Below are 12,396 nucleotides of genomic sequence, written 5' to 3'. Positions count from 1 at the left end.
GTACTGCTGTGCGGAGCTGCGGACCGCCATGGAGAGGGGTCCCCGAGAAGGAGTAGGCAGGGGGACAGGCATGCAGACACACTGGGCCTGGGGCCTAGGCTGGGGGAATGGAAGTGCCCTACAGGGCAAGAGGCAAGCAGAGAGGACGGGCGGGCGGTGAGCAGGCTCGGTGGTCACCTGGAGGAGGGTCCTCGCTCTGCAGAGAGAAGGTTTAGGGGAGAGGCAGAATCAGGGGAGGATCCTAGGAGGCAGGGAGAGCAGGGGAGGGGTCAGGAGAGAGGTCAGGGAGAATCCTGGGGGGCAAGGAAGAGTTCTAGGGGGCAGGAGTGAGTCTTGGGGGCAGGGGAGGGCCCTGGGGGGCAGAGGAAGAGCCTGAGTGCAGAGGAAGGGCCTGAGTGTAGAGGAGTGTCTGGGGGACAGGGGTGGTCCTAGAGGGCAAGGAGTATGTCAAGCAAGTAGGGTAACACAGTGGGACACAGGAAGACTGTGAACCATCCGTGGCGCACCCCTTAGGCCATGTGCAGGGCAGGTGACTGTCGGGACGACAGAGGAGTCACCCAGCTGGCAGTCACCACAGGCGTCATTCACCCCAGTGATTTTGTTCAGACCAGCAATGTGCCCACCCCTAGGGATGAGGCACTTTGGTTCTAAACCAGTCCAATGGATCTGTTCCCTTTCCAGACTGCCTCATGGCCAGGGGTGGCCTGAGACTCAGGCTTAGCTGATGACACCTGCTTTCCTGACAAAAAGTACAGGCATAGCTGGCATAGTGTCTTGAATGTGGATTTGATGGCTGGACCTGCTGCAGCCATCCTGCAACCACAAGGCCAGGGCTTTGGCCCCAACTTCCTGGAGCAACTGAACGGACCAGGTTTCCACCATCTCCCCATTTCTTGTGAGGTGAGGAAGAAGATCTTTTTTGTTAAGCCACAGTAGTTGGAGGCTTTTTTTTTTCACTTTTACCAAATTTATTTCTAAATGTTACATAAATGGATATAAAAAGTTATAGTCAAATAAAGCTGGTGTAGCAGATCCTAGGCCTGGGCTCTTCGTAGCGCCTGGGACCCAACAAGGCACCTGTGCTGGTTGTAGCTTCCTTTCTTCTTCCCCTAATTTTTTAAAACTGCAAAAGTTATGCAACTTGAAAAAATTTCAAACCAAAAAACATTATATAAAGTAACAATTAGAAGCTAAACCCAGGGTGAGCACCCTTTTAGGTGTTGTGCGTGCGTCAGTCCCTCCACAGCCTGCAGCCTCCTGCCCTCTCCGCCTCCTGCCCTCTCCGCTCTTCTTGGGCAGGAAGCCCTGGGGCCCCTGAGAGTTGACCTCTTGCTGCCATGGTCCTTCGCAGTGACTGACCAGAGCCAAGTGTGAGGTTGCCTCAGCCTGGGAAGACCAGGCCTCCCTCTCCAGAGGCCCAGGAGGATCAGGCAGAGGCGCCTTCTGCCAGCATTCCTCCCCTCCTCACCGGCCTCCCACTCCTTTCTGGGTCTCTGGAGCATTCTGCATCCAGTCCTTGCACAGGAACCCATCTTGAGGTCTGTGTGGGGAGAGCTTGGCCCCAGATAGAGACCTCTGCAGACGCCCTCAGGCCCAGGGTGTACCCACGGTGGCCAGGCTCTGCTGGGCAAGGGAGCCCTGCGCCCTCCCTGGGAGGGGCGTGGCGATCAGGGTGGCTCCAGCCAGGACCAGGGTCTGACTCAGGGGTTTCAACAGGCAGAAGAGGGCACCCAGGGGAACCGGGCCTTGGGTGAGTGGGCTCCTGGGAGAGAGGCCCCGACTGAGGAGGACAGGAGGGCTCGACCCCTCCTCTCTGCAGTGAGCAAGGCCCCACCCCCTTTCCCAGATGGGCCCTGAGGTGATGTGATATGCCTGAGGTCACACCCAGGAAGTGGCAGAGCTGGCTCTGCAACCTGGGTCCCCTAATGTCTCCAACCCAGCACACCACCAGGTGGGGATGACACCAGCCCACACCTGTGGCCACCCTTGCCCAGTTCCACCTCTCCTTAACCCTCCCCGGCAGCAGCCCCCACAGCTGATGTGGGCCCTGAAACCCCTAAGCAAATAAGAGGAGAGGGATAAGCCGTGTCATTTGCTGGGGGGACAGTGGCGTTTGCATGCGGGATGTGTGAAGGCTCTAGGAAAATGGGCTGCCTCTGTTTGCAGACTTGGAGCCCCACACCCCCTTTCCAAACAAAGGCAGATCCTGTTCCAGGAGCTGGGGAGACCTTGCCCTGGCCGGCCAGCAGTGCCAGGCGCTTCTCCTGCCTGCTTCCGGGCCCTTTGCACAGGCAGGGAGAGGGCATGCGAGTGGCTGTCACTGCCTGGTCAGGGCGGTGAGGACAGGGTCCTCCCAGTTCTCTGCCCACGGGGCTGGCCTGGACTCAGCTGCCCAGACCAAGCTCGTGCTGGGAGGTTGGCCATGACCTCGGAAGCCTCTCCTGGAAGCCGCTGTGCCAGGTGGGAACCCGTTCTACGATGCGAGGGCCACAGGGAGGAAGGTGGGGAGATGGACTCCAGGGAGGCTGGGCAAGCAGCCCCAACCCCTCGGGGCTCCAAATGCCCTGAACTGCGGATGGGAGCTCCAGGGTCCGCCCTGGTGCCCCAGAAGCCTGGCAGGGTGTCTGCTCCAGGGTCCGGGGCGACAAGAAGGGCCAGGTGCTCGGTGTGGCTTTGGGTAGGTCACCCCTAACCCTAGGGAACCTCAGTTTTCCCACCTGTCCAATGACCCCACCTCGGAGCAGGTCACTTCTGGGGCCTCTGTGTTGGGGCATCCCCTATTCCGCCCCTGCTCAACAGAGCACTGCCTGCTCACCACGCAGGGGCTTCTGCCGCGTGGGGGGAGCTGCCGGCTGACTTAAACTCTCGAGGACTTTCCTCCAGGACCACCCATGACCCTGGACCAAGGACCATGTCGGGGTGCCATGACGCCATGAATCCTGGCTCTGGGGCATCTGGGGACTGGCAGGGGGTCAGGAGGTGTGGGCTCACCTCTGCCTCTCTGGGCCTCAGCTTACCCTAACCAGATGAGCTGTCCCCTCTGACCTCTTGTGGCTCCTCCACCCTCATACCCTCCTGGCCACCATGGCCCTTGTGACATCCCCCAGGTCACTTTAGTTCTGCTGGGGCACACCACCAGCCCCAGTTCAAATCCCCCCCTCTTTTGGGCCACAGGTCTCCTCTCGCTCTTTGCCCCACTTTGCCAACCCATCAACTGGAACAGTGGTGGTGTCTGTCCCCCCACAAAGGGATCCAGAGGCTAGGTGGGAAGGACAGAGAGTCAGTGTGGCCAGGCCAGCCCCCGCAACAGGCGTAGGGCCCCCAGGAGGAGCCAGGGCCCCGTCTCTCTCTGGCAAAGGGCGTTATCTGTCCCCCTGCAGGCGAGCAGGAGGGAGAGGGGGTCTACATTCCAAGCCCACCCCCCAGGCCTCCTCAGGCCCCACCACCCCACGCAGGGCTGAATGGGAGGTAGACACTCACTGGACGGGCGGACAGACGGACATCTGCTGGGCCAGGCCTCCCAGATGCTCCCTCCCTCACCGCTGGTCTCCTGCTGGAGCCGGAGGGCCGGTCTGGGTGATCTTCACGTGCCCCCAGATTGGATGGCTTGGCCTGGCGCTGCCCACCGCTCCAAGCCTGTGTCCTCCCCTGTGACATGGGCTTCCTGAGGGCTGTGTGGTGGCATGGGGACCGGGTCTCATGTGCCCCCTCTCTACCCCCGATCCCCACCCTGGTGCTGGTGGGACACAGGAGCGGAATGCTGCGGAGGCGCACCCAGGAGGAGGACAGTGCCGCCCTGATCGACATGGCCCCCAGGGCAGGGAAGGGCGACTCCTACGGGAGCACAGCCAACACCCTAGAGGTAACTCTCCCTACTGTCCTCCGGCCCTGGGGACAGGAGGCCCGGCGAGCCAGCCCCTCACCTCCCCTCCCCTGGGCTCCATGCCCACAGTCTGCTGTGGATTTACAAGGGTCTCTCCCTGCCTGGATCTGAGCCCCCCACCCCGGGATGGACAATGGCCAGTAGATAATGGCCACCACCCCGGCCCCGAGCCTTTGTGGGGTGGATGCAGTGCCCGCTGTGTTTTCCCAGAGCCCTCATCCACTGTGTGGAGTTCCTGTCCCCTCAGGCTGCCCTGGTGAGGGGAAGAGGGAGTGTCCTTAATGTCCACAGTCAGGTCACTGCCCACCCACCAGCCCAAGGGACGTGCAGAAACCCCTCAGGACAGGCCAGACGAGGACAGACCAGACAAAGCCGTGCCCACCAGCATGAAGAGAACAGAGGGGGATGCAGGGCCATGCACAAGAGTGACACAGTGTGTTGAAGTTTAAAACAGAAACACTACTTCTTAAAATGTGGAGTAGGCCGCACTGGTGTGTGCTGACCCCTGAGGTGTGAAGGTGGCCTGGAGGCAGCAGACTCCCCAGAGCGCTCCAGGGGAGCATTGGGGACTTCAGCTTTATCCACAACGTCTTCTTGCCTAAAAGTGTGAAACTCAGCGCAGCATGGCTAACAGTTGTTGGTCTGGTGGTAGAACGTGGGAGCTTGTCCGTTGTGTCTGGTCCCCTTCTGCATTTCCTAGTTCATCAGCACACAGAGTGGCAGGAAAGGACCACCTGGAGGGGAGAGATGCATTTGAGGATTGGGGTCAGGGGTCAGGATAGGTTGGGGTCAGAGTCAGGGTTAGAGTTAGTGTAGGGTTAAGTTTTAGATGAGGTAAGGTCAGAGTCAAGACTACGATAACGGTTGAGGTTACTGATGAGGTCAGGGTTTAAGTTAAGGTTAGAGTTAGGGTCAAAGTTGGTGATGGGATTGGGGTTAGGGTCACCCTGGGGCCAGGTGAGTATAGATGCCTTTTATAAAGGGCTCTGGTCACCTGGAACTTCTAGAAATTTGAAAGCATTCCACCGTCTGGGCACCATGACCACCTCTGGCCTGTCCGCAGGGCCACTTAGGGGGCAGTCTGGCTCCCCTCTAGCCCCCGGGTCCTTCCCATGCTGCCCACAAGCCTGCCACTGGACCCCAGCCCAGGCCAGGCGCTCAGAGGCCCGGGGAGGCCCTCACGGGGCTGGCGGGGGCACGGGGCTGGCCCGCCCTCTGGATGTGACCCTCTGTGCACAGCAGCCGTGCTCTCCTCTGCCGTTATTTGTGTTCCTGGTGGTCTGGGGCAGGGTGGGGGCCGGATGGGGGCCGCTCACCACGGTGAGATGCTGCCATTTCTCCTCCTTTCCTTCCAGCCGGGTGGACACCAGGCAGCCGCCTGCAGGGTGGGGAGCCCTGCCAAGCCCCGGATTGGTGAGCCCCACCCAGTATCTGCCAGCTGTGCCCATGTTGGTCCTGGGGGTGGGGACACAGATGGGGTCCCCGCAGTGGCAGCAGGAGGACGGTGGCCCAGGTCACCATCCTCAGTAACCAGGCCGCCCCTCCCTCCCCATCACTATCTCCTGAGCCAGCTCTAGTGCCAGTTGCTGTGCTGGGGTGTGGGGTGAGGGCCTCTTGGTGAGCAGAGCACAGGGAAGGGAGTTCCCCACTGATGGGTGGAGCGGAGAGAGTTCCGGAGGGCAGAGGTGGCGGGCCCCTCCCTGCTGCTCTGGCTTCAGGACAAACTCGGAGTCTTCTCAGACCCTTATCTCTTGCACCTCATACCTTTTCTACCTTCAAAACCTATCGGATCCACTTCTCCTCACCCTCCACCCCTCTGCTCCTGTCTGCCCCGAGCCACCGGCATCTCCCCAGAGGACTGCACCAGCGCCCACCTGGGCTCCCAGTGCCCACCTGCCCATCCTGCTCTCCAGGCAGCACCAGAAAAGACCCTTGTTAAAATCAGCTGTCCTAACCTCACACCCATTAGGATGGGTACTATTCAACAACAACCACAAACCAGAAAATAACAAGTGTGGGTGAGGATACGGAGAAACTGGAACACTGTGCGTGGCCGGGGGAATGTGAAAAGGTGCAACTGCTGTAGAATACGGTATGGAGGGTCCTCAGAAAACTAAATGGAGAATTACCATATGATCCAGCAATAGTTGGCCGTACCATCCAGGTTTGTGTAAGTGCACTCTGTGATGTTTGCACAACGACAGACTCGCCTAATAGTGCTTGTCTTAGAACGTATTCCTATCACTGAGTGACGACACATCACGGACATTTGGGTTATTTCCAACTTTTTGGCTATTGTGAATAATACAGCAGTGAACATTCACGTACGAGATTTTGTGTGGATGTAAGCGTTCATTTTTCTTGGGCATATTCCTTTGAGTGGAATTGCCAGGTCATGTGGTAACTCATTGCTTAACATTTTGAGGAACCTCCAAACTGTGTTCCAAAGTGACTGCACCAGATTACAAGCCACCAGCAAGTCTGCAGGCTCCGATTTCTCCACATCCCACCTAGCCTGTCTGTCTGTTTATTCTAGCCATCCTAGTGGATATGAAGTGGCATCTCAATGTGGTCCTGATTTTTAATTCCCCAGTGACTGACAATGTTGAGCATCTTCTCATGGGCTCATTGGCCATTTGTGTATCTTCTTTAGAGAAATGTCTATTCAAAATCTTTGCCCATTTTAAAATTGGGTTATTTGTCTTTTATTGTTGAGTTATAAATGTTCTTTATATATTCTGGATAAAAGTCCCTTATCAGATACGTGATTTGCCTCTATATTTTTTCTCCCATTCTGTGGGTTGCCTTTTCACTTTCTTGATGGTGTCCTCTGGTGAAGTCCCTGGTAATTTTGATGAAGTCCATCTCATCAATCTTCTCTTTTATTGCTGTGCTTTTGGTGTCATATCTAAGAGATCATTGCCTAAACCAGGTCATGAAGATTTACCACTATGTTTTCTCCTAAGAGTTTTGTCATTTTCATTCTTGTACTTAGTTCTATGACCTTTATCTTACGATCTTAACTCCACTTTGAGTTAATTCAGTGTATGGTCTGAAGTGGGGATCCAAATTCCTTCTTTTATGTGTGGATATCCATGTATCCCATCACCAGTGGTTGAAATCACTCTTCTTTTCCCATTGAATTGTGTTGGCCCCTTTGTAAAACATTGACCGTAAATGTATAGATTGATTTTCAGAATCTCAAATATATGCCATTGACCTATATGTCTATCCTTATGCCAATACAACACTGTCTTGGTAATTCTAGCTTTGTAATAAGTTTTGAAATAAAAAAGTACGAGTCCTACAACTCTGTTCTTCTTTTTCAGCATTGTTTTGGCTATTCTGGGTCTCATGTATTTCTATATAAATTTTAAACTTGCCAATTTCTGGGGGGAAAAAAAGCCAGCTGGGATTTTGATAGGGATTGTGTTGAATCTGTAGGTCAGTTGGGGAGTATTGCCATCTTAACAGTATTCAGTCTCCCAATTCATGCACATGAGGCGTCTTTGCATTTATTTAGCTCTTCCTCAATTTTATTTTAACAATGTCTGGTAGTGTTTGATGTATAAGTCTTGCATGTTTTTAAGTTTCTTCTCTTTCTTGGTGCTGTTGTAAACAGAATTGTTTTTCTTCATTTCATTTTCAGCTTGTTTGTTGGTAGTGTGTAGAGATATAATTGATATTTGTATGTTTATCTTGTATCCTGCAACCTTTCCAAACCTGTTGTTAGTTCTAATAGTTTTTGTAGTGAATTCCTTGGATTTTCTACACACAAGATTATGTCATCCGTAAATAGAGATATTTTACTTTTATATTTCCCTATTTATCTTTTGTGGTATGTTCATTCCTTCCTGCATGTCTGCACTTCCATCTGAGAATATTTTCCTTCGTCCTGAAGAATTTCCTTTAGTATTTCCTGTAGAGCAGGTGTGCTGGGACTAAATCACTCAGATTCTAATTGTTTGAGAATGTCTTCCTTTTAGCCTTTATTTCTGAAGAACGTTCCCACTGGATGAAGAACTGTCGTTTGCAGCATTTTCCCCATCACTTTACAGATGCCATTCTATCATATTTTAGCTTCCATTGTTTCTGTTGAGAAATCAGATGTCTATATTATTGTTGTTCTCCTGAAAAATAAAGTGGGGTTTTTCTTCCTCTTGCTACTTTTAAGTTTTCTCTTTATCTTTAATACAGCAAAGATACGCTCTACTGTGATATATCCTGTTTGGGGCTCGCTGAGCTTTTCAAATCTTAAGATTGATTTATTTCATCAGATTTAGGAATTCTTGACCATTTTCTTCAAAGACTGCTTCTTTCCTGTCTATTCTCCCCTGGTTCTCTGGTCACAGTGTGCTGGCCCTTTGACCATGACCACATCCTTCTTGTGCCCTGTTCAGTCCTTTCCATTCTTTTTGCTCTGAGCTTGAGTTGGATATTTTCTACTGTCTATCCTTAAGTTCGACAGTTCTGTCGTCTGTTGAGTCTCCTCTACTATTAAACCTGTCCAGTGGGTTCTTAATTTCATATGCCATGTTTTGCTGTTTTGGAATGTTTTTTTCATTCCTTTTCATAGATTCTCATTCCCTCTTGAAACATTCCAATTGTTAACCATTTTGTCCATTCTTTATTCTTTTTTCTCTTTTAACTTAGTACCTGTCATTATTTTAAGCCCTCTTCCGCTCCATTGTATGATTCATCTCTGGATCTGTCTCTATTGACTTGGTCAACTTCCTGTACAGTGTTGAGTTTTGTTCTGGCAGGCAGTTAGATTACTGGCAGGTCACCTTGATCTTGTTAAACTTCGTTTTAGATGTTAGAACAGCTCACTTCAGTTTTGCACTTATTGCTAAGGTGCATTTCTTACTCCTGTGTTGCAGTCCTTACTCCTACGGTGTGGCCTGGGCGTGTGGGCTGGAATCCCAGGGTGTGCACCCATCTCCCTCCTTTGTGTCTGGCTGGAGCTCCAGCACTCGGCTTCCTCTCAAGTCTTTGTTAGCCAGCAGCCACCTCTGTGCGTCAGCAGCCTCAGAGCTCCGAGGACCCAGGGGCCTTCCTCACAGACTTATGGCTCTCTGCTCTCTGCACAACACTCCTCAAGCCCAGGGCCCCTTAGCAGCCCCTTGTTCTGACCTCCACTCCTCGCCCAGCAATGCCTCTGCTCCCTCTTGGGTTCTGTTGCCCTGCCCTGTGGTTTGGAAAAGTGTCGTTAGGGAGAAAGCCGAAGTGAATGCAGGGCTCACCTCATGTGCTGCCTCCTCTCAAAGCCCTTCGCCCTGCGTCCATTGATGTCTAGTGCCAGGAAAGCAGGGCTTCCTCTATTTCGTCGGGCTTTTACAGCTCTCTGTGGCAGGGAGGTAAGTCCTTACACTCAGAGTCCTTAGAGATCCCTGTGGGAGTTTGGGACTGACCCTGCAGGGATGGAGCCAGAGAAGGGATCTCAGGGGCAGGCCCCAGCCCCTCTCCAGGCCTCAGTTTCCCCAGCAGCCAATGCAGAGCTGTGCTGGAGGTTCCTTTGGAGTCCTCCCCGCCCGGACCAGGTACAGAGTGAGGGCTGGGTGGAGACACGGAGGAGCAGATGGGGGTCTCAGTGCTTGGCTCCTGCTTCCCGCCTGCAGCCTGGGTGTCCTGGCTGGGATCTGGGAACCCCCACCAGCTGGCATCCCTGAATCAGCCCGTCCTCCCTGCCTCTGTCCCTGTTGGTTACCAGCAGACTTCGTCCTTGTTTGGGAGGAAGACCTGAAGCCAGGTCAGCAGCAGGACACCACCACCCGGGACAAGACAGACATGCACGGGGACTGGAGGGAGACCTTTCTAGACAACCTTCGTGCAGCTGGGCTGTGTGTGGACCAGGTACGGGGGGTCGGTTGTGGGCAGGGCCCTAGGCGCTGCATCCATTCAGTGACCTATGACCTTGCCCCACAAGGCCTGAGGGCACGGTGTCCAGAGCCCTGGAACAAATCGAGCCCCAGAGTCCTACCAGATGGCACCCCCGCAGGGAGCTCCCGATGGCTTCAGGACCACTGATCACAGGCCGGGATAACACCCACCCATCGTGGCATGCCCAGCTCGGTCCTGGTAACCAGGGCCCTTCAGGTCCACCTGAAAACTCAGAAGGCAGTTCTCCATTCACATCCCATTTCCAAGGTCAAAGCTATGTCTAGGCGTAACATTTGTCACTATAGCTCTTTATATGTTTATAGAAGCCAACAGCTAAAAAGCTCCTTGCGCGTGTATGACGTCAGATATAATAGTGGGTACCACCTAGAATGCTTTACGTCATTGCAGGGAGCTTGAGAAAGCGGGAAGGAGCTATGTGGATGCTGCATGTGTGGTGGGGCAGGCGGGTACAAGTGGGTCTCGGAGCAGTTGGGGGTCAGGGCACAGAGCCCAGCCCCACTCGTCTCATCCCTGAGCCCCGCCGCTGGCTCCCTCTCCATGTCTCCTGCGTTCTCCGCCCTCCTTTCCGACCACGTGACTTCCTCTGTTCCCCAGACACAGGCTCTGCCTTCTGGTGGCCTCTCCCACCCTGAGTAATCAATCCTGAATCTTATCTTACTCACATTCTTGCGTTTCTTTATCATTTTAACACAGCTTGATGTGGTCTGTTTGAACTTGGTAGAATGGACTCACACTCTGTGTAGCTCTCCCTGACATCCTGTTTATGAGGCCCATGCACAGTTGGTGCAGCTGCTGCGGCCATGTCACTGCTGTAGAGAGCCCCCCCCGTGTGACTGTCCCACCTCCTGCTCATCCATTCCAGTGTCAGTGGACACTTAACTTGTTCTGGTTTGGGGCTATTATAAAACTGGCTGCTGTCAGTTCTTTCGTGTGTGTGTGTGTGTGTGTCCTTGTGCCCAGGTGCAGGGCTTTCTCCTAGGGGCAGAGCTTCTGGCCCAGGGGGTGTGTGTATGGCCTCACCATTTTGCCAAGCGGTGGCCTCAATTTGCACGACCGTCAGGGTGAATGAGTGCCCCCTCCTCTGTGTCTTCTCAACACTCTGTAGTGTCCGACTTTAGAATGTTGACCAGTCTGGTTGGTGTATAGTGGCATCTCATGCAGTTTAGTTCACATTTTCCCTGATTCCTGAAGAGGTGGGGTATTTTTTGCATGTTCATGGGCTGTGTTTCCAATACTGTGAACTGCCTTCTCCTGTCTTGCTGTCAGGCTGTTTACGTTTGTCTTGCACTGCGCGGGAGCTCATGTATCCCAGAACCTCTTCCTTGGTGGTTACGTGTGTGGCATCTTCCCCAGGCCGCTTGCCCTTCGTGTTCTCACATTTCCTCCTCGGTGTGTGGGGTACGAAGTGAGCAGGCACTTCCCCTCGAGGCTCGCCCTCCTCGACCCCGAGGCCCACGGTTTGCCACACTCCCTTCCAGAGCTTCCTCTGTTGGCAAACATACACGATGGGATACACGATGGAGTTGGAGGTCAAGAGCTAACACCCCCTCCCCTTCCGAGTTTGGATCCACTTGACAGTCTGGTGGGTGGGATGAAAAGTCACCGCCTTTTATTATGGAAAAAGCTTATGGGATGGCGTGGCTTATAGATGTGGCCACATGAGTTTATAAAACCTTGATCCAAATTGGGCTTCAGTGGGGGGCACAGAGGGCCAACCACAGGGGGCACCAGTGGGCAGCTTCCCCAACATATTGCCCAAAGTGCCCTCGGTCTTTGCTCTAAATGACAGTTCTCAGCTCTCAGCACACGTCACAGCCAGCTAGGGAGGCCCAAAGCACTGAGGCCCATGTCTGCCCGATGGGCATCTGTTCCAGCTGGGTCCAGGTGGGGCCTGGGCATTGGCATTTGGGGAGCCCCAGATGGCTGTGAGGCAGCGAGGGCTGAGAACCACTGGATTCAAGAGGGAGTTTGGAAGGCAGGTGTACAGTCAGTAGAGGCACCTCATCATGGAGCCAGAAGTCCCCATCTCAGGGTTCCAGTGCCCGTCACATGTCCCCACATGTGTGAACATTGCACACTTCTGTATGTGCATGCAGAACACACACAGACACGCAGTGGCTTGTCCAAGGGCGAGGCAGTCATGCAATGTCTGCAGACCCAAAGCTGAATGTATCGCCCACGCACGTCAGGAGAGCGGTGTGGTCAGGCCCAGTCTCTGACAAGGCCGAGGGTGCTCTGGCAGGCTTTGGGGAAGAGTGTGGTGGTTGTGCTGGTCCCAGAGCAGACTGGCTGGTGCCGGCCCTAGCAGCCCAGTGTTGTCTGTCTGTCGCTGACTGAGTTCCAAACAGGAGTGCTCACCGACGGGTGGGCCTTCAGAGGCGTGTTCACAGGGGCAAGTTGTCATTCATCAAGCTGGTTTAAAACCAGTGCTGGTTGGTCGTTACCACGGCTACAGAATCATCTGTCTATTCCGAGAATGTGAATGGACACGCACACTTACACTCACGGGCACGCACACTTACACTCACGGGCACGCACACTTACACTCACGGGCACGCACACACCCACGGGCACGCACACTTACACTCACGGGCACGCACACACTCACGGGC

General features: G+C 54.1%; 1 protein-coding gene across 1 annotated transcript in view; it reads left to right on the top strand.

Annotated features, from left to right (window-relative positions):
- Positions 1–454: 454 nt before the first annotated feature.
- ANO7 (anoctamin 7) overlaps positions 455–12,396 on the top strand; it is a 35,902-nt gene continuing 23,960 nt past the window's right edge. Inside the window, exons 1-5 of the mRNA XM_046643110.1 lie at positions 455–900; positions 3,751–3,862; positions 5,239–5,296; positions 9,594–9,736; positions 10,379–10,416. Coding sequence (XP_046499066.1) covers positions 3,758–3,862; positions 5,239–5,296; positions 9,594–9,736; positions 10,379–10,416 — 344 coding nt within the window. The 5' untranslated portion in view covers positions 455–900; positions 3,751–3,757. The remainder of the gene's footprint in view (positions 901–3,750; positions 3,863–5,238; positions 5,297–9,593; positions 9,737–10,378; positions 10,417–12,396) is intronic.

This window comes from Equus quagga, chromosome 17, assembly GCF_021613505.1.
Source record: "Equus quagga isolate Etosha38 chromosome 17, UCLA_HA_Equagga_1.0, whole genome shotgun sequence".
NCBI classification, from domain to species: Eukaryota; Metazoa; Chordata; class Mammalia; order Perissodactyla; family Equidae; genus Equus; species Equus quagga.
Note: the sequence above shows the minus strand (reverse complement) of the source record. Positions and strands in the feature narration are given on the sequence as shown.